We start from the raw sequence: 22,571 nt of genomic DNA on the forward strand, positions 1-22,571 counted from the left end.
GACAGAGGCTGAATTATGATTAAGTGCTACACATAAATCACCTCCCAGCATTCCATGTCAGCTAAGTGAGTGCCAGGACTCATTATCACTTCATCCAATTTAAAAGCCAAATTAAAATCGTCATTCACTGAAGAAGCAGAAATGAATCTGTATAAAGTCTACAGCCTAAGCAGATGTGCACAGGTGAGCAGGCCACCTATATTTATGGATTTTTAGACAAAAACACACCTTAACACATTTTTATCATGTATCAAAGCTAAATATAGTTTAACCTTCTCAGGTCTGACTCACCATAGATGATAATCCTAACCTTCCCTTAGCCCATTATTTGTGAAAAATAATCTTTGATGTGTGTCAGTGAGAAAGATTATTTCCTTTGTTTCCTGATTGCTACAATTCTGGAGAACAATGAACTAAAAACAGAGTCTACAATGTGACTAGTAGCTCATCCAGCTCACGATCCATAACAATTCACAGGTTACTGTAATGTGTGAAGAACAGAAAGAAAGTGAGAAGTTTTCTCGTCATTGTTTGGATGCAATTGTCCAAACTAACAAAAATTCAAACCCACTGAGAAGTTTGTGTCCAGGACACATTAATCTGGCTCATCACTAAGTAAACGTGTTTGATTTTAGGAGCACTATGAGTAGGTGGTCACTGGTAAATACGAGGACAATCCCAAAAGTAAGGTCTCCTATTGTTTTAGAAATACAAACAACCGTTTATTTTCCATAATATTTACATCACGGGCGACGTGTGGACGCGCGGTGTCGTGGAGAATGCTTAGGTCCTTGCTCCGCATTCCTTTTCTCCAGTTCTGAAATGGCCTTCTGAGTTTTTCCAGTGTTTCACAGTACCTGTCAGCATTTATTGTGGTCCCAACAGGCAGAAAGTCAACCAACAATACCCTCTTTCAGTCCCAAAACACAGTTGCACACTGCGCGCAAGCATTCTCCACGACACCGCGCATCCACACGTCGCCCAAACTGTCGCTCTCCTGCAAAACTTTGGTTGGAACTTCATCACCCACCCGCAATACAGTCCGGACTTCACACCCAGTGACTACCACCTGCTCCCAAAGTTGAAAGAACATTTGTCCGGAAGGCGATTCTGCGCAGAATAGCAGACCTGACTTTTGGGATTGCCCTCGTAGAAAAAAGTCTGAAAAGACATCACATCAGCTTGTCGTAGCTTTGTTCATTATTACTGATGTTAGTAGAATGGTGACCAGTAGGTATCGTGTTACAAAGAGAGGTGGACTCCCAAAGATTGCTAAATAATCAACAGTCTGCCTGGATGACAATGCTTTCATTTCAGCTTCTTCTCAATTTAGTGAGATTACCACTGTGGAAAAACACACTGGCAGTATTCGCTAATGACCCTCCCCAACTTAGTGGGGTTTTTTTTCTTTTTTCTTTTTTTTGTACTGATCCCAGTCCATTGGTTATGTTTATGAGTAAAGTATCCGTCAGAAACATTTCTAGATGAACGTTTTCGAGTGGATGCTTCTTCAGTAATAATAGACATGCATTTTTTATTTTTTTTACCTACCTTCATACAGGTCGTCTCCCTCTGACATGAGCTCATCGTCTGAGCAAATGTTGAGTACATTCACCAGCATCTCCGTCACTGTAAATGAATCATAGAAAGCTCAATACAAGAATCGTTGTCGGCCTCCAATCCACTTTTTTCAAACTCGGCACCAGACGTACCCTTCTCTCCAACAAAAGGCAGAGACCACGTGAAAACATCCATAAAGTTGGGCAACCAGTAAGGGTGCGGGGAGCAGTTGAACTGTCGGATGTTCATCACGTTGTTCTCGTATTTTAATACAGCAGCTAGGATAGAAAGAGGGGAGGAGACGGGAGGAGACATTGAAGGACTGACGACGGGTAAATGCAAGAAAAATACAATAATGAGAGAGGTATGAGAAAAAAGAAAAGACAGAGACCTTTGTTGTTGTAGACATCTAGGTAATTTGGAGCTGAAAAGATTGTGATTAATGAAGGGAAACCTGTGGTCTGGCTTTTTCTGTACATCCGATACCTGTGCAGCCATAAATAAGAGTGACCCATTAAACACGTTCTATATCATCAAATGCTGGAAATGTGTTTTCAAAATACCACTTACCCTGCATCCTGTGCTTCATGGGCCCTTATTACAGACAGCAAGTTATTATTTACCAAAAAGTCACAGACTGCTGAGTAACTGCAAAGAGAAAAAGAGACAGAGAAGGCTGACCAGTTAAAACCACTAACAGAGGGGTCAAAGCCTATTCCAAATTTAAACCATTAGACGGAGCAGCGTGAGGCCTCTTAAGATCAGTTACTAATTGACTGTTGGCCTGAGGAGATGCCTTCACGTTTATTTTCAGCATGCTGTGCCCTCTGGCCTCTTGAGCTCAGAGTTTAAAGATGCACAGTATCCAGCGGTTGCTCTGGTGTATTTATGGGCATTCAGCAGCATTGGCTGGCCTCTACAAAAAGTTTAGACCAAGCAGAGGCTAGATGAGGACAACTACTTTACTTTAGAGTACAACTAATCCATTAGCTCAGGAAATTATCGGGAGTAAACAAAGCAACATCAAACCAGCACCAATGGTTTCTGATATTTGCAATATGAACAGACTTTAGACATGCAGACTTTGTTTTAACCAGCATTAATATTTGACTAAGGCAAAATCATAGTCACAATTATTTGTTTCATTTACTCAGCAACTCCAGAACCACCATGCAATTATTGACCAGTGGGAGCAAAAACCCCACAATCTCACAGTGGATTTCCTTGAACTTAAATAAAAACTAACAAAAATTGATTAATACAAGAAAGGAAAAAAGGTGGAAAGGAGGGGATGTTGGAGGAACACTAGTGAGTGCTGCTCAAAGAAGACCAGGTGAGAGAGATCCTCAGTGATGCAGAGATAAATGAGAGCATGCTGCAAGCAGCTGTTAAATAATCATTCAGCAGGTTCATCAAAGGAAACCTTGTTTTACTTTCAAGTTCTTTTGATGGAAATCTTGATGACTAAAACCTCTCCTTCCACAGTCTTGGCTCAAGCTTAACTAAACAGTAAGTAAATCTGGGCTCTAAGGGACTTGCAACACAAGACAAAACAAGTGTGTTTTATCACTATTACTTTGGTTTAATATTTGATAAACTAGTCAGTCCTTACACTATTTCTTACACTATGAAAGGAGGAAATGTCTATAGCACTGCCAATCAAACGTTATCAACTCAAGGACTACAGACTTTCACAAAACCTCCAGCAAATCACGTCTACATTCAGTATCAGTGTTCTTATTTCCCAAAACTTTATTAAGTTATCTATGTTTTATTTATTTTTTTTGCACAGCTGTGCATTTCAGAGTTAGCAGCAATCCCACAGTTTGTGCTAACAATCTTTTAGCCAATCAGTTAAAATATTTAGTTTTTATTTTTGTGAGATACAAATGTAAAAAAATCTAATTAGTAGTTTAGACAGCATTTTAACCAAAATTTTAAATTATGCTAGCACCTGTTATACTTTTACAATAATTGAGATGCTGCTTTATTAATCTAATGTTAGTTTTATGAGGCATCAGTCACATGGGCCTACAGACCACTCAGCAACACACTGACAACTTTGAGAAACCAAAAAAAAAGGTGAAATTGATTGCAAACAGAATGCTGCTGCACCAAAAATATCATTGTGATTGTTTTGGTTGCTAGCAGATCTCTGCAGTCACCAGATTAACAACCTTTAGTCTGAAGGTGAACATTCCTCATTTCTGGTTTGCCTCACACTTTTCATGTTTCACTACTGCTTAGTGAGCAGTGTGCAAGTGTTTGCAGACAAGTTGACGTCTTCCATGCAAACGTTTGGCAAACACAGCAACCTGCTGAGTACCAAAGCAATCAGAAGGAGGGTTTTCAATGCAGTACAATGCAGTTGGTTGTGACCAAATTCAGCCAGCGACCTCCACCGAGCAGTCGAGGAATACACACTTTTTGCTAGCACGCAGTTGCCAGGAAGTCACTGACCGGTCTATAGGCCGGAGTGAATTGGGTTTTAGCTGCAGATTTCCCTGCCAGCAACCGCTCGTCAACCATTCAGGGAATGTCCATTTTTCGCCAAGTGGTTGCCAGATGTTCCCTGACTGATCTCTAGGCCTTTCTGACTGAGGCCTTAGTTAGCTCAGATTCACACTGCATCACAAGCAGGCATCACTGCTTTTTGCCCGTGTGTCGTCACCTTGTTTATACAAACAGACAGCAGTTTACACCAGTGGAACAAGCAATCCTTTCAATGTTGTTGGAGTAGAAGGTCATCATACCTTTCCTGGATTTATCAAACAAGGCTGGCTGACAGTTAGCATAACAACTACAGTGTTTTACATTTAGGTTGGTGCAGAGTTGCTGACATCGCTGAATGCAGGTCGTCTATTGTATTTGGCTAACTTTTGTGTCAGCCTCAAAGACTGTTGAAAACTGACCACATTCTAAACAGGAAGAAACCTTTATTTAGACATTCTGACACTGTGAGTTATGCATGTGTAATGTGTGAAACACTGCAAACTGCTGTGACAAAAGTTTATCCAAATATGAGCTAAATAGTTTCTTAAAAGTACTTACTTTAGTCACGTGGAGACCACAAAATCAAAGCTATGATAAGTCCATCCAAAGTGGCTGATCAACTCCCCTAAGCTGCCATCTCTTGGTAAGGTCTGTTGCAATCTCTTAATTAACTGATGCATTTATCTTCACTTAATACAGACTTACTGGGGAAGCTGGTTACATCTCAAGTTGCACACAGCTGATGTAACTAGCTCCAAGCTAACTGATTTAGCTTATCTCAACCTAACATTTTTTGTCATAAAGGACTGTGACAGGCATTGTTCATGTTTTTCCTCTCTAATCTTATTACACGTAATCACCTGACTGTTGTTTCCTATTCTGAATAAGCGTTTTGTATCTTTAAACCCACTGAATTCTAAACAAGCCATTTAAATGTGCTAATCTCTAACATGTTTGTCTGCTCTTGACCATTGCTGGACCCATTTCCACAGAATATTGTGAAGGAGCTCTTTGAATCTGTTGACCTATTTTGTAACGGCATACTGAATGTGTCGACCCATTTTGAACATGCTGTTTTTATCTGCTAACCTGTTTTGAGAAGGCCATTTTTGAAAGTGCCTCAATAAGCTGATTGACCTATAAAACAATGAATCCACAACCTGTGACCTGCGCAATGCAGCTCATTTTCTATTCGATTCGTCATTATTATTATTAAAGTGGTCTACAAGAGCAGTGCTTGTGCAGAGCGCTACAATAACATTAAAAGCAGCAGTTTTATGTGATACCTGAAAAAGTAAGAGCAGCCTCTCACGGAGTTGTGGTTGAAATGTTCTGATGTTTTTTCACTGCCGTAGTCCTCACCAGGGTCTGCCCAAATCAGGTCGCACATTGGCCCGAATGCTGGAGGCTCTTTAAATCTGTCTAACTGCAGAGCACAAAATACAAACATGCTTAGCAGAGGAACTGTTTGGTTGTGACAAAGTAACTAAAGCCACAAAGTCAAGGAAGTGGACTCTCTCACATGAAAGCCCTCCGTTCAACTGCCTCGATAGAAATGACATGGAAGGAACTGAAAAAATGCATTTTTAACCAAACTCTCTTTGTTACACTAGTTCTGTCAGCAGGTACAGAACTAATGTAACAAGCTGAGAAGCTTATGAAAGGCTACAACGCATATTCAACCCATGTTAAACAATAGAAACTGATAAACAATTTCTGGCCTTTTTATTTTGACTAGAGCCCCACCGAGACAACAATATCCCAACAACTTTTTTCTATCAGACACACAAAACAGAAAACACGCCTCTAACATTTGCGATATCGTGTTATTTATTTACTTATTTATGTTGGACTTTGTTCCGTTCACCTAGTTGTGTTTGTGGCACTCCAAAAATGTATGTTGCCAACAGGGAAGTTGCAGAGTGCCCTCTGCCTGACAAACTATGTAACGTCAACACTCAAAACACGACTGAAGAGGGTTTATCCAGTCTCCACTTGTCAAATTTTCATTTATTGCCTGTTATAAATGCTGATACCAGTGAATCAGCAAATATCTAGTACAGGCCGATAATATCGCAGACTAATCACTTGGGCTCTAATTTATCAAACTTCATAAACTTAATAGCTACAACAGCCAAATATTTTTATTGACCGACATCAGCACTGCTGACTGATATCGGCTAACACGGCATATCATCAAATAAGGCGTTGAGTGATGTCTGGTATTTATCTGTTGATTCAGATTAATATTAAGCTGACTAAAAATGTAAAAATACTGTCATGAAGAGTTTTTAAACAGGTCATTTTTTGTAACAATTTCTTTGTGTCCAAGCCAAACTAACAGTATTAGATTCAGCTATCAGCCAATTTTGTTATTTGTAATACTGTATCAACAAGTCTATCCTTCATTCTTCAAGTATTGATCCTAACTAGTCTAACACAGGGAACATGTTCTAGGAAATAAAATTTTAAGAAATGTGAGAAACAGAGTCCAAAAGTATTTGCCCGACGAGTATTTATAGTTTTTAACTGTCCATAAGAGATCAACGTAGCTCCAAAGCTGAAAAGTGAAGCCAGTTTAAGCCTGCCTTCGTTCTAAATATAGTAAACTAAGTTGATGACTTAATTTAGATGTTATTGTGTTTTCATGTCACCCTCTGGTGCTGTTAAATGTGCACTTTATTGCAAAACGTTTGTTTTCAATAACAGCCATATTGGTTGTCCTGCCTCAATTCAACCAGGGCATCCATGGCACAGACAGGAAATGCCCATTCTGGATTTCAACCTGCCAACAGTGGAAGAGGCTGTACATCACAGCTAGAATCAGGTGTAATGAGGCATGACGGAGTGAATGATCTGCGATTAGAGCTGAAACTTTAACACATATTCTTGGAACATAAAAGAGATTAACTTGACAGGCAGATCTTGATAATGTCACAAGCCAGCGGTCGATCACTTACTTTTCTTATGTCATCTAGGCAGTTGATTTCTGGTGAGAGTCCGCCATGTACACACAGGAACTGCTGGTTGAGTAGGGCAGCAAGGGGCAGGCAGTCAAAGGCCTCCATGCAGGCGTCATACACCCGTTCAGAGTATTTAATTTTACCTGCAGTGAAAATAAAGATTAGGATTCAGTCTGAGGTCATAATTACTGGCAGAAATGGCAAAAAGTCTGTTGAATTTGCTCACTACAGCAAAGGTTTGGTAGACGTGTTATGAGCAGCTAGCAGAGCTGCGCTGCCAACTGTGCCACTGGTGATTGTTTCCAGACAGCTTCTACAGCACAACTTGCAGAAGACTGAAAGGGTCAGATTAGGTCAGGAGGAAGTCAATGCCTTATAGAGGAGAAGCAGCCAGGACAGTACAATGCGAGTGCCAGTTTGAAGACAGTGCTACTTTCAGGTCATAAAGGGGAGTGTGGAGCTTTGAAATTAAAGTTCTTTACTCTGTGAAAATGTACGTTTCAGTAAATGAACATCTTTAAAGCTTAGTTGGAATAACAATGAAACACTGCTCATGGGATGAGATGGGAAAATGCTATTTCTGCAGTTAGCTAAAGTAAAGAGGTAATGCTGTCTTATGAATCTAGGTTAACTCTAAGGTATATTCTCTGCACACTAACCCATGTCTTCCCAGAAACTACGTCATGGGGCTGTAGACCATAACAGATAAGATGAGTGTGCTTGGTGATAATAAACTATGCTAAAACAGTTTATTGATGAGAACAAAGATAATTCGTTCATTAAATAAAACAGGTCGTCATTGTATCGCGCTTGTTCACGAGGCTATGAGCCGCATTATATCTACCACACAACAAAGTTGCTGTCAAATCCATTGTAGCAAGCCGCTGTTTCTGCCGCTTGTGCAAGTCTCTATGTCTGTTACTTGTCTTATTGTGTAACAGGTTATACAGAGGGAGGTTTCAACCCTTTTTCCTCCTATGTGAGTGCTGATGTGAAGGTATAGTGGTGATGCCTATCATTCATGAGAATAGCAGTGGGATGTGGAGGAATCGCAGGAATGGATGTGGCAGTGATGTAGACTCTGAGGATCAATCATAAAATAAATCACAAAATAATCCCCACTCTTGACTGTTAAATCTGAAAAAACAAAACGTTCTAAAATCATTAATGCACCACTTTAGACAAACAGTAAGGCAACATGGGTTAAAACATTGTGTGAGGCCACACTGACTTGGATTGCCACATTTTACTACTTCTACCAACCGCTTGTGCACTACAAGACAAGGCTACGAGAGAAGTGTGAGCGCAGCTGTAATCAATTACTACAACAATCCCTAATCTCTCTGATTAAATTTGTTAGTGTTGAACTGATTATCGATCAACAAGCTTTTCCGATCAATATCTTGCCCCAACCCCAGTCTAACAAAGAAGCCAACCTCTCCAATCTATCAGCATATCTAGCTTACATACATAGTCTCACACTCGGCCAACCACAGCCTGAAGCATTAACAGGTGGCAAACTGTCTGTGTGTGTGTGTGTACAGATGAGGTGGCATGTGGGTGGGTGTGAGCAGAGATGCAGTGAGTGAAATCTATTTGCAACTGGCAAGACATTCTTTGCCGACTGCTTTCTGAGTTTGCATGCTAATACCTCCACACCTGCTCAGCAGGCACACGCACACACACGCGCGCAGCTGTCACTGACTGAAATCAAAGTGTGAGTGTAACTGTCTAAATAGCATCAACAGCATGCCTCGCTGCTCTCCATGCTTCAGCAGTTTGCTGTCGGCAACACAAACGGGACAAAGGCTTCATCTCCTCGCTGGAGACTCGCAGATGAACTGTTGCATGTTGTGGCGGGACTTCCCAGTTCAACGTGTTTGTCACAAATGTGTCCTACTTATGGGGCGCTAGTCATTTTACTAAAGGGGAATAGAGAAAACACTCCACTTCTCTGGCATGAAGTCTGACTTAACATAGCTATGTTTCCCAGCACTGTGTTTTCAATTCCTCATTTGTGTCTGCGGTACTTGAAAGTGAAAAGAACTATCAACGGGACTAAGGAAATACCTGCGACAGCAATCCTGCACTCACACTATTAGCAACGGACTGCACCATTATGCCTGGGTTATGTGTGAAATCTGAGGGCTGACTGATACAGGTCAATTTAAAGTGGTACAGAGAGCATATGAGCCCCCTGGGCTGGTCTTCATACAGCTGAGAAAAGCAGCACACTTACATTCCTGTTTGAAGGTGAAATACTCGGTGAGGTGCCGGCACTCGTGGTTCCCACGCAGCAGGAAGAGTGTGGTGGGGTGGTTGATCTTGAGAGACCAGAGGTAGAGAACGCACTGAGAGGAGAGACGGCAAGAGAGAAATGTGAGAAAGGTCAGAGACGTGCGCTCATAATTCTATTCAAATATATTCAGTGTTCTCCACACACAGGCTTCCCTCACCACTGTCATCAAGAGCTGCTCAAGGGGGAACTGTCGAGCTGCTCTTTCAAAGGTTTTAAGGTATGGACCTTACTATGTAAAGTCCCAGGAACTGATTTTTGGTTTAATTTCACACTATATAAAAAGCAAAAACAATATTCATGTTAATTAAATGTGTTGTCTCTCTACATATGAACTACATCTATAATATGTTGACATTTTTACAACAAGCGTATTAGCATCCCAGATGACCCTCTCAAAGGCAGCAAAAAGCCCCACTTTCCAACACAATTCACATTGTGTTAGTATTGAAACATTGTAACTATTGTGAATTGTGTTCCAAAATGTTGTTACTATTAACATTTTCAGATTTTAGTGCCACTGGAGATGCAGAGGAGACATTACCAGTATTTCCTGCACACAGACTTTATTTTGGCTGGCCACCCGGCCTTAATCACTTATCCAGTTCAGGATCATGGGAAGGAAGTATCCCAGATGACATAAGGTGAGAGCTGGGGTACATCCTGGAAACATCTATCATAGTATTAACACCAAGTAATAGACAACCATTCAGACTCACAGTTACACCTATGACCAATTTAGAATTACCAATTAACCTGACCTGTATGTCTTTGCATGGTGGGAGGAAACCAGAGTACCCAGAGGGAATTCACACAGCCAATGGACTCATGTCCCACGGAAAGACTTCAACGCCACTGCCTTGGACTGCAGCTGGCAATGGTACTCCTGCTCTGGAGATCTGCTGAAAGATGCAGGCTGACTCTAAGCAGAAGCAGCGGGTAGCTGAAGAGAGCTGGTTCATGTGCTAGGCCAACCTCACTTACAGATTGGTTACAGAACAGAACAAGGACTACTTTGCCAGCTGCAGTCCAAGACGATGGAGGGCCTCCAGGTGGACTCAGGATGAGAGACGCCCTTATTATGTCCTTGCAGCAAGATACATCATATTTTTAATTCGCTTAAGAATGTGTGAGCCTCCTTTAATGGTAGACACACAATAATGTTTAGTGAAGCATGCTCATATTAGAAATACTGGCAACAGCAAATGTTCAGAGTCGGAATAATTACTCAGGCAATTATCTATCACTCCATTATTCCCTGCTCTTAAAATGAATGTGCAGTCCTAGCATTAGGGCAACCAGTTTTGATCACAAGGTAGTTGCACAGGCTGCCTAGTGGGAGACAACCTGTCTGCAAACAATCACAGACTCACTACAAACACTCTCAGACAGATTGGTGAAGGTTTCCAAATAACTGCTGCTTAATTTATAAACACGATGTGTCTCACTGCAACGCGGGACTCAAACAGACTGGTTGCCATCTGGTTATATTCCTATATAAAAGTAAAGTATGAGTGCTTATGTCATTTTGCAGTTAAATTACTGTCCTGTAGCAACTGCTACAACTGCTATTTGCTTTCTGTCACATGAAGCTCCAAACACACATTAACCATCATATGCCAAACAACTGTTTGTTTTTCCCTTTGCTAACCAAATATTAGAAGCAGTAGGATGGGTTTCCTGTGACTACATTACTGGTTCTAATTTAAAAAAAGAACAGACCAGCATTTACAATCCAAATGAACATGCTTTCTCTTCAGTTCATGCACTGTTCAATAGCTGCCACTTGACACTCTCAACCCGCTTTTTTAACATGTGCAAACCATGGCCCGCTATTAAGTCGATGCAACGAGATGCCAAGGTAACCGGAGCCTGCAGGTGTGTGTTCACGCAATGTCGAAATAAGGTGGTGGTGGGTGTACCCATCTCATCTTATACACATTGATCACTGAGAGGAATATCAGACTGTGAAGTGCAGGTAAATGTGTTGAGGGGGCTGTCGGTGTGACTTGCTCTCTCTTATGTGCGGAGGCGGAGGAAAGGACATGGCTCCGAGTGGCTTGAAGCTGACATGGGTTTTAATGAGAGCTCTCTGCACTCTTTCAGCCAGCCACTCACGAGTGGGGGAAAGAAGACAAAGGAAGGGGCACGGAGCTTTGTGTGGCAGACATGAACACTGGCTACCTTCACCTCATCTCCCACACACACACACACACACACACGCACGCACTCTCTTCAGCCTGTGCCTGGTTTATGTAGGGGTGGAGCTGGGGCTTGGACGGTTTGTCCAAAGAGACACTTGCTTGGATCAAAGAGAATTCACTAAGTGAATAAAGAAATACACAGAATAAAACAGGTTGTGCACACACACTGAATTTAGACTTTGGCAAATTGCTGGCCTGCAGTGGTAACGCACTGCTTCAAGAGGCTGCGGTGACTCTTTATGTTACCTAGGTAACCACATCCTGATATCCATTTTCCTATATCTGCCTTATGCATTACTGAAGTGGCCTAAAAAAGGGAGAGCATTTTTTTCCTGCTAGTGAGATCAAATGGCTGGAAATCTATAGCTTTTACACTTCAGTGCTGTTTCATGGTGATTTTAGGCTGCTTCCTCTCATGTGTAGAAACAATGACACATTTCAGAGATCTTGATCACTATTTTAACAAATCAATATCTGCCAATTAATGATAATTTTATCATTGTAATAATCTACCTCAATCAAAAGTCTTTAACCTCCTAGGACCTGCTGTCCACATATGTGGACATCACATTTTTGGTTATTTAGACCAAAATACTCAATTTTGCTCTACATGGGCCTGATATCCACTTACGAGGACATTATACTGCTACTGTTCTATCAAAATTTTAAATGAATATCCTCATTTGTGGCTCTCATTTTTCTTAAAAACAAAAATAAGGTAAAAAAAAATAATCTGGAAATTCTTTGTTTTTACATTCATTGGGCCCCAATATGCCCAGATATCAAAGAGAAATTAAAAATGCATGTCGTGGAAGAGTTCGGGTCTTAGGAGGTTAAGGAAAAAAAGACCATCTAATTTCAAATTATTCCAAATCACACATTTGGAATGGTTTGTGCACATTACAAATTATCAGAATTTAGAAGGTGAAATTGGAAGTTCTTTTTTTAAATTCACTTAAATGATTAATTTATTTTAAAAGAAAAAAACCTGTTTTCCCTTAGAATGACTGACTGATCCACTGATTTAGCTCTAGACCAATTAAGAAAAATAGATCAATTAAGAAGTTGCTCATCTCAATTTTTCTAACAAAAGGGAGAACTTCTGGGAAAAAAATGAAAGAACAGAAAACTGCAATTTCTCTACTGACCTTTTGAGGCTGTCTTTAAAAATCAAGTGAATTCTCATCGACTTAATATACATAAACAGACAATTTAAAAGCATATTTTCAGCCTTGTATATAAGAAAAAATGGTTTTGGCAACTATTCTATATGGACCGTATGGATCAGAGTCCAAACTGGTGAGTTCACAGCAACTATGTCCATCTTTTATCGTTAAATTCACCTACATGCAAAGCTTCTACTACTAGCTTTGTATGATTCACAGTTTAAAATAACGCTTGTTTATCTCATCCTTGGTGAAGCCCCCAGTTCTTCTGCTGTCCCTCTTCTTCTAACTTTAACCCAGCTTTCTTTTGATTGGCTGACACTTATAAACAGAAAACTTGAACAGCAGATGGGTGGAGCTTCTGAGTTGTGTCCCTGGGATGACCACAATAGTGATAGTGTCTCTCATGGACATAGAGCCGAGATTACAAACACTGCCTGAAACTGAGCATTCAGAGCAGTCTGAAGCCTGAGTTTTCAGCTCACACAGATTACTTGCACATACAATGACTACATTTGATCTTATGCTCATGTGCTCATGAGCATCATCATCAAAACAGTATATAAAAATATGGCAAACAATAACAAAAACCCAACTGTGCTGGTCCTGTATGTGTGCTCCAAAGCTAATCCAGTGTCTGGTACTGTTAAAAAAAAACTATCCTGGCAGGTTATTCCCAGGTCGAAAGATTGGTTTCCCCTCAGCAGCATTTTTAATTATATCCTAATAATTGCCTGGCTGCATATTATGTGTGTATCCCATTACTTTTAATTAGTTGCTGCATGTTAGTTGTGCACTACTTTGTGACCCCAGCCAGCCACAGTAGGTTGTGGAGTATTAGAACCACAAGAAGCGTACCCAAACAAATCAAGCTGATTCTTAAGAGGCGTCACTGTTTTTAGAAAAATATGTGGTGAAAAAAATATAAGAGTCTTTAGTAAAAACAAATCTATCTTCATCATCAAGAGCCTTTCATTCCCTTTGCTACTTCTCTGCCCTTTTTTCATCTGTGACATTTCACCCACCTCAGTGCATAACCCAGGGCCATCAAAAGACCCCAGAGGAGGCTCAAAATGTTAGCATACTTCCTAGTTGACTCTTACATAGCTTTCATTTTCTGCTTTTTCTCCACAAATATTCAACATACTTGAGGACATGAATCAGGACTGCACATGCCCTTTAGAAAAACAAAACCACTCCATGCTCCATGTATCTACTATCAAAAGGTGCAGCGATGTCTGATCGGCTCCCTTCAAGCACTTATGGACCAGCTTTGGGCCCCAAACAGTCACTATTTCTAGGCTCTTTTCAGTTATATAACAACTTTTACAGTTACTATTTTCTTAAGTTGTCACGTATACAAGGAGTCGGGAAGGAGGAGGAAACTTAGACTCCAAAAGCCGGTCCTAGCAGGTCTGGGGCTAAGGAAAGAAGTCGTCAACACCTGAACTGTCAAAATGTTATTTATATTTAAAACATCAATACTTTACTTGCTCTACGAGAACTCATGCTCCACAGAGTGCTTAATGTAGATCAAGAAAAGTACTTACAGGAACAATCTGAAATGTGTGCTACAAGGAACCCACTGTTAATACACTAACTCATAGTGAGTCTGAGTAAGTAACAGTGAAGCTTGAAATTCACACTACTCCCACAAGGTATCCATTTTTTATTTATTTGTTGTTGTTTTTTTTACAAATTTGGCTCTCAAGGCTATTTCACTGCCATCTGGCGTAATTTCTCCCTAGTTTTTGTTACCAGCATGAGTGCTGACATACAATATTGTGCAAAAGTCTTGAGTCACCCCTCGTTTCTTAATAATGTGCTAGGAAAATGGCAAACAGCAATACGATTCACAGAAATTTGTGCAAACAGACATGGAAACATAGCATATAAGAAAAATGGAGTATGTACAAAAAGGACATTCGAAGCTCTTCTTTGGATGCTGTCTGCCTTTTGTTTTGTTTTCTGTCAAATTTTCACGCTGTTTTAAGAATGTCAAGGTCTGGAGAGGCCAATCCATGACTGACAGTGTTTTATGCTTTTACAGCATGGACAGTGCTGTAACAGGATCACTGGGATCACTGACATGCTCAAAAAAAGAAAAAAGAAGAAAAAAGAAGCCGTTTCCATCAATTCTGACAAGATGAATCCAGTTCTTGTGTAACTTGGCATACCTCAGCCTTTTCTCCGCATTTCCCTTAAGAATTTCTTCTTCACATACATTCTTCCACTGAGACCATTTCTGATGAGGCTTCAGTAAACAGTAGATGGCTCAACTGAAGGGCCACATGCATCTCTCAGATCAGCTGTTCATCTGCTATAGATAGTTTTAGGTCTGCCCCTTCTTATTTCATCCTCCATGTTAGGGCAGGGCAATATGGCCAAAAATATTTATCACGATATACATTTGAAAATTTGCGATAACGATATAACTGACGATAAAATTGACACGAGACAAAATACTTTACAACTCCGCAACTTCATTAGTGCAAAAAACCCATCAATGTATTTTCACTTAAACAAGCAGCTGTTTTTTTTATGCAAATTCCTCGCTGACAGTTTAACCAAAAGGCATTTCCAGTGGAAATTGGCCGACATATCCTCAGCATAACCATGTATAATATCCACAAAACTTAAAAAGAGGTTATACACACACAATACGGTAATATTATGTTAAAGCACAGTACGTATCACTCCGCGAGGCTCCTGACTACGGTAGCCGTAGTCAAGCGGTGCGGCTTCGTATCTTATTTAAGTCGTACTAAAACATTTTTTGACAGATTTTCGAGCGCCGTGTACCACATAAAATCAGTTGGAGGTCAGTAAGCACAACCAGAATTCATACATAAGGTCAGTTTTTCAGAAAAATCAAAGGATTGATTTTAAGTGTGCCGTATTTTCCAAAAAACACGGTAATAACGACGGACCGCTAGCATGCTCTACCAAAAATGTGCTTTGGTGTGTATCTGACGGACAAAAGCTAAACCAGTTCCACATCACTGAAGTTGCAGCATTTTTACAAACCAATTCTGGTTCATCTGTTTCATTCAACGATCCGCTTTCGCCCTTCTCATTCTCCGTCGCCGCCATGCTTTTCTGCCATGTGCGTATGAAAACAAAGGCATTTGTGTTTTACCCATATTCTATCGCGATATTTCCTTTTCTTATCATTGCCTAACATTATACCGGTATTACCGTGAACGGTATGATATGGCCCAGCCCTACTCCATGTGTCCAGTTCCCTCAAATGCACACCACGATGACACCTGCCAAGTTTCAGGCTCTTTTGGAATCACCTTTTGGTGTAAAAATGCTATTTCATGCCTGCCAAAGGGGAATCATTTGCATTTTTTTTATATATATATTAAACTTAAGACCTAGTAACTTTTATGCAATTGCTTGCCCACCAGGTTCCACCAGAACAACCTTAATGCTCTTTAGCTTCTTATATTCAGCTTAAAAAATCGAAACAAATGAGATTTTGTGACAGGCTGCTAGCAACAAAGTGCCTAAAAACACAGCTTAAAACTGGTTCAGTGATAAATTGCCTCTTATGTGTAGACATAACACTGAGTCATCCCCTCAGTTAGATGCTTTTCTTATGCTTGATTCATGTGCCACTGTTTAGTGGCTTAAAAAAAAAAACAAAAAACCCTCACACATTCCCCTGAAAATGGTCAGATTCGTCAACTGGAGTGACAATAAGTGAAAAAGCAGCCAATGTCTTAAAAAAAAAAAAAACTTTTAAAGACCTTCAGAGAGCCTGGAGAACAACTGCTCATGACAAATTTAAAGGCTACAAGAAATTCCGGCTCCTTGGGACCAAAACATAAATAAATGCTTTTTTTTTGTAATGTACACAAACCATTCCAAATGTGTGATTTATGTTGTACTTTAAACCAGGTCACCATTATAACTGCAATAAATTCAAATGCACTACAGCCACAGCCCTCCAGCCAGAGATCTTAAGAGTCGCACTGCAGCTTTCTGCTCCACTCCTCTGTCTTATTTTTAACTGTTCTAATCAGCATGTAGAAAGTGTGCCCTTTGGAGGTGTCACTGAAATAAAAGTTAGGGCACAAAAACCCATTTGGTCAAGGAGCACTGCAGTAGTACTCACATTTTAGTAGCCTTTCTCACCATGAGCAACCATCAGAATCAAAGTGGGACTGAAACACGCTCATGTCCAAATGCTTTTCATTACATCAGCTCCTGCCCTTTCAATCTGACTTGCAGCCAGTGGTCTTACTACAACGTCATTTACACTTAGAATACTAGCAGCAGTATAAGAAGCCACCAAAACATAACTAAACTAGATTTGACTTTCTGACAGTAACACTTGTATTCAAATTGGATATAAAGACAGCTTTTTTTCTTAAACATACAAGGCATACAGTTAGAATACACCAAAACATATCACATTGTTAGATAAACAATAGTGATTTAATACATTAGCATTTTTTCCCAATCCAGTTATTTCCCAGAAGAATGAGTCTGCCTAGCATTTTTAACAGCCCAGCTTAAATATCTGAAACGCTTTACTCAAAGTCGCCAGATGTGAAATCAGTCAGAAAAATGAGGAATAACCCTTCAAAAAAAACCAAAAAAACATTGTTATAGGTCTGATTATTTCTTTAAATTCATAAATTAAATCTCAAAGTGCTACTTAAGCTAAGTGCTTTCAAATTGCTATTTTTTGTTATTGTAAAGGACTTTTTAATCCTTAAAACTGAAACATTTAAATGCAAAAAAGAAATGAAAATATAAAAATTTGGAAGAAATAACCTTTTAACACTGACACACTCCAAGATAACTGCAGATAATTTTAAAGCATTATCTTTGAACCAAACCTACACAGCATGTTCATACAGTGTTTACTGATACCAGAGTGAAAAATGTTCCTTTTCAAAAGAGGAAATAAATGTTTCAATATTATTAAAGTAAAATAAAAATGACTCAAATATATTAACACAACTACTCACCTCAATACTGAAGTACCCTCGATCTACGTAGTCACCAAGGAAAAGATAGCGTGTATTACTCGGTGAGCCTCCGACTTCAAACAGCTTCATAAGGTCAAAGAACTGTCCGTGTACATCTCCACATACTGCCAAAGACAGACAAACACATTGCTCTTAATTTCTCAGTTTCATATCATAACCATATTACTTATTCTGGATATAGATGCTTCTCTTATGTAAGTAATGGCCATAAAATAACCAAAAGGCTCTATTATATGCACGTGATTAACACGTGATAGTTCAGATCAAGATCTGATCTCATGATAATTGTATAGTGCCCATTTCTGAACTGCACTGGTGGCTGCCACTGCTGCACCCACCAGGCTTAACAACTCTTCTGATGGAAACTCTGCTATGATCAGTGATAGTATATCTGTGACCTGTAATCCTGGAAAACGTGCATTCCATAGAAATAGAATCATAGGGAGAAGGCAATCACTCAGATAAAGTAGGTATTGCTTCACTCTGAAGCTGAGAAGGGTCACTGCGTTCTCCTTTTCACCAACCAACAGTTTTTCTTGTTATACCTTATATAGTGTGACTAGAGGATGCATGCTTTCTAGCCTGTGTTATCACAGGTGTGAAAGCATGTACATATCCACGTGGAACCTGGAACCAGGTCAACTTAGGTCAATAGCGAACGGTGAAACTAAGGTTACCAGTGGGCTCAAACCATGCTAATGTGACATCACAACTGCTGACGTGCAGGATGGTTTAATGTTGTTTCAGATATTCATGCCCACAAGCAGGTCGGTCTTTCTATCTATTTCATATTATTGTAGGACTATAAATAATCCAGATGGCACAGGGGCAAGAAGTTGGAAAAATAAAAATAAAAACCTACATTCGCTTCATTTCCGGTTACTAAAGCTGTGCTTTTCCCTGAGTACAGACACGCACCTTTTAGATGAAGAGTGCAGTGAGGCGAGTTCATACTCAAGCATACAGATAGATGGTTACTCAGCTGTGCTGATCTCACAGTTTGTGAGAGCAGTGACCAGTGCATCAGCTATACCTGTGACTGGACAAAGCGTAGAATCCCCTCAATGAATGGAAATATATACATAGAAGGATTATAGACACTGCAACAGATTATTAAAGATTGAGTATACTGCATGCTAAATTTTAAGCTAAGTGGTAAATGCTGATGTTTGCTTGGCACGCCAACGGTCGCTCGTTCGACTCCAGCTAGACACACAAGGCCCTTTGGGGTTGCGTCAGAAAAGGCATCTGAGGTAAAACTCAAAACAAAACAAGCATGTGGAGCTACCTGCTGCAGTGACCACTTGTGACAAGGGAGCAGAAAAAAGCCACTTCCTTTATCATAACAATACGGACCGTGGCGGTACCTCTCTAACCTTTTCAAACATTGTAGAGGTGGAGGGGGGAATTCTTTTTAAGTTGAAATTGCAGATTTTTTTTATTATTCACTGTCACTGAAGTCACTACTTCTGAATTATGCAGCAAATGAAAGCCACCTATCTGTGGGTTCAATGAGAACGAAACAGGAGCACAGCCAGGACTTTGTACAAATACTTCATGTGTATTTAAAGAACAACTGACCAAGGAATACTTCTCATATCTCTTTACCTAGGACTACTCAGCTATACAAGCTATATGAGCTAAATGAGCTATTCTAATCAATCACATAAACATGCAAAGCCAATTTATCATGCTTGTCATCCCCTCTTCCAGAGTTTAGCTTTAGTAGTTTTAACAGGGTTTTGCTTCCTGTGGTTGAAAAACAAAACAGAGTATGCAAAGGTCAGCTGAGAAGGAGCCGACACTTTTCAAAGCCTGACTGACAGCCTGCGAGGCCCTCTGGTCTGGTGAAAGAGTGAGGCGTCAGCCATAGAACATAAACAAGCCTGCAGTGGAATAATGCTGAAGCATCACCGACTTTAAACATCTGCTCAGATGTCTTCAAATAGCTTGTTTATTCTACATCCACCTGCTTTACACTACTTGACAGTGATTGTCTGTTGAACTGTCCTCTTTACTGTATGTCAAAGTTCAAAGTCAGCTACAGAGGAGCAGCACAATTTCTTAAATGGATCTAGTGTAGGGTACAGCACAGGTGGGTGGGCAATATTATCGAGAGTCCAAACAGTAGACCTCCAGCTCAAGGGTAACCTGCATTTTTGTTGGATTATCCTGGAAACATAGATCTGAAAAAATATGCAAGTAATACGTAAATAATAATTTCCAAATTCACTAAATACATGACACAGTCCTCCTTAAGCTCCTAATATCGAGCATTTCACCTGTAATAGGTGCCTCCACCTCCAGCATGCACTTCTCTTGACGGAGGATGTTGGCGCCGTCATTGATGATCTTGAGAGCCACGTCCTCTTCCACACGGCCCTCCTTGACGAGGTGGTTGCGGAGCAGCTCAGCATTGGGCTTGCCATCTTCATACAGCTCTTTCATAGTCAGTTTATGTTGTGGAGGGTATGGCACAGCTGTTGATTAACAAAAAAAAAAAATCATTATGATAGTCATATTTGAGCTTAGGTTGGCAGCTGCATGACAACTGAAGGGGAGCGATGCCGTCACAGAGGAGTGAGACAATCTGTACCAAAATTCAAACTTCTGCCTGGATTCATGACTCAGACAATTTTGAAAAACGCAAGCATGATGATGCTCATTATTTATCGTTTATTAGATTTGCTTGTTCTTAGCCATCCAAGATGACGTCATTATAGTTTACCAATAAACATCAACAAATCCTCAATCATTTGAGAAAAACCTTCCATGATAGGGGTGGGACCAAATCTTGATATTGTCACGGGATGTGGTGCTTCCTCCTGAATTATGATGAAAAGTTAAAAAGCTGTCAAAGTCAAGCCTATAAGGACATCGACAGTAACTAAGTTGCTGGCAACATATTCATTCGTGTTTATACAGCCAATGCTGCCAAAATTGCTGCATTAAGATTATTGGCCCAGTTGTTCAAATGTGGCTCAGTGTGTCTAAACATCAAAAATCGCTGCATTCTTAAGATGAAGTGCATTAGTGGAATTTTTATTGGAATTAACTAACATTAAGGGCGTAACCAGTGTGAAACAAAGACAATCTGTAATGGTGTAATCTGGTCCCACCACAGCACCAGCACAGAGCTGTTAATGTCCACTTCAGACATACTAGTCTGGTAGTAATGTTGTAAGACTGTCTAGCAAATCAAGTGAAGTGGAAATACATCATGATAAGAAGTTTCTTTGGGTTTCTTGGTAATGATCAAGATTCCAGTCAAAAATAATTTTTCCCTTTTTTGGTTTTTAATCTCATCTAAAGAAAAACTCCAGCATGATGTGAAAATAAAAGTTTTCATCTGGTACCATTGCATGCAAAGTCTGAAGGCCTGATTCTCCAGAAGAAACTACCATCACCAATTAAGGATAAACTGATTTTCACCATTTGTGGGCAGCCGCAGATTATGATTCAATCTTATTTTTATACAGACAGAAAAAAAGGAGACGGCTTGGAGAAAAAAGAAATCATAGGACTTATTTAGTATATTTGCAGATCACCAAAAATACTTTCAACGTTCATTATTGCGTTCATTAATTACAATAGAATAGAACAGAATAGAATAGCCCTTTATTGTCATTGTACATGTACAACAAAAATGTGGGTGCACCAAACCAACTGTGCTAGAATAAAATATAACCAGTAGACATTATAACTAAATAACAAACAGGAAAAATATAGATAAACAAGAGCAATATATACAAAAACAATAGCAAGGCACACATTAGAGAACAAGTTGCAAAGTGCAAAGAGCAGACTTGATCTGAATAGAGTCCGTGTGTGAGTGGCCTGAATGATGAGGGTTACTGGTGAGTGGGCAGGGTGGGGTGTGGGGGGGCCAGTGTTTGTTAACAGTCCGAATGGCCCAGGGGAAGAAGCTGTTTGTGAGTCTGGAGGTGTGGGACTGATCAGATGGCCGACCAGAGGGCAGCGTGTCAAACAGCTGGTGTGCGTTTGTTATGAAACTACATCAACAGAACTGTTTTATTAGAGTTTTCATTTCAATAATATAGAGACAAATACAATAACGCTACCCCGATTAGCACTTGGTGACAGCGGGGAGGAAAACCTCCCTTTGAAAAGGAAGAAGGCATCAGAAGAATAAGACTGTGTGGTCCCAGCAGTCCACCTTGGATCAAAATGTTAATTTAGAAGTAGTACTGATACATAAGGACAGATTACCCCAGAAGTAACACAAAAGAAAAAAGCAGTAAAGAAAAAAAAAAAAAACATTATGGATCTCAGCCTGTATTCACTTCAGTTGAAATCATGAGGTGTGACATTTTCCTTGACTGAGCCAAGACAAAGTTACTTGCACAGAAGCAGCGACGCATACACCTACATGATGACTCCATGTGAGAGATGCACAAGACAGACAACAAGAAGCCCTGCACCTCACTTAACCCCCCCTCCCCCAGCCGCACCCTCCCTCCCCCCATAAGCTGCTCCACACCACCTACACAATCCTTTTACCATCATCACTAAAGGTCAGTGCTTTTGAGGCTGAGACCTGAAAGCATCACGATCAAAACACAATTAAGCGAGTAACAAGTAAACCTGGAAAATGCATCACAGAGAACCCGGCAGTGTGACAGCAATGCAGTTGGGGCATTAGCTTACCGTGTATGGAAAACAACACGTTTTAGTTTAGCCAGTAATCACGGAAGCAATATTTAATCTAGCTCTCTGACAAGAGACTATAATGAAGGGAATTATATCAAAATTGCATAACTGTTTTAAAACAGTGTCCACAGTGCAGATTAGTGCTCCAACACTGGCATCATGGGTTCATAAAGCTGCAGGAGCAGATAGCTGCCGACTAATCTGCGCTAGTT

General features: G+C 40.2%; 1 protein-coding gene across 3 annotated transcripts in view; it reads right to left on the reverse strand.

The window, feature by feature from the left end:
• The window catches only part of ppp3cca (protein phosphatase 3, catalytic subunit, gamma isozyme, a), a 35,934-nt gene that overhangs the window by 9,336 nt on the left and 4,027 nt on the right, over positions 1-22,571 (reverse strand). For all 3 annotated transcript variants that reach the window (XM_005472928.4, XM_005472927.4, XM_005472929.4), the window contains exons 2-10: positions 19,971-20,168; positions 17,668-17,792; positions 9,256-9,367; positions 7,014-7,159; positions 5,340-5,479; positions 2,131-2,208; positions 1,952-2,046; positions 1,713-1,838; positions 1,552-1,629 (exon numbers count right to left, since the gene is read on the reverse strand). In XM_005472928.4, the coding sequence (XP_005472985.1) occupies positions 1,552-1,629; positions 1,713-1,838; positions 1,952-2,046; positions 2,131-2,208; positions 5,340-5,479; positions 7,014-7,159; positions 9,256-9,367; positions 17,668-17,792; positions 19,971-20,168 (1,098 nt within the window). The remainder of the gene's footprint in view (positions 1-1,551; positions 1,630-1,712; positions 1,839-1,951; positions 2,047-2,130; positions 2,209-5,339; positions 5,480-7,013; positions 7,160-9,255; positions 9,368-17,667; positions 17,793-19,970; positions 20,169-22,571) is intronic.

Source organism: Oreochromis niloticus, linkage group LG12, assembly GCF_001858045.2.
Source record: "Oreochromis niloticus isolate F11D_XX linkage group LG12, O_niloticus_UMD_NMBU, whole genome shotgun sequence".
NCBI classification, from domain to species: domain Eukaryota; kingdom Metazoa; phylum Chordata; class Actinopteri; order Cichliformes; family Cichlidae; genus Oreochromis; species Oreochromis niloticus.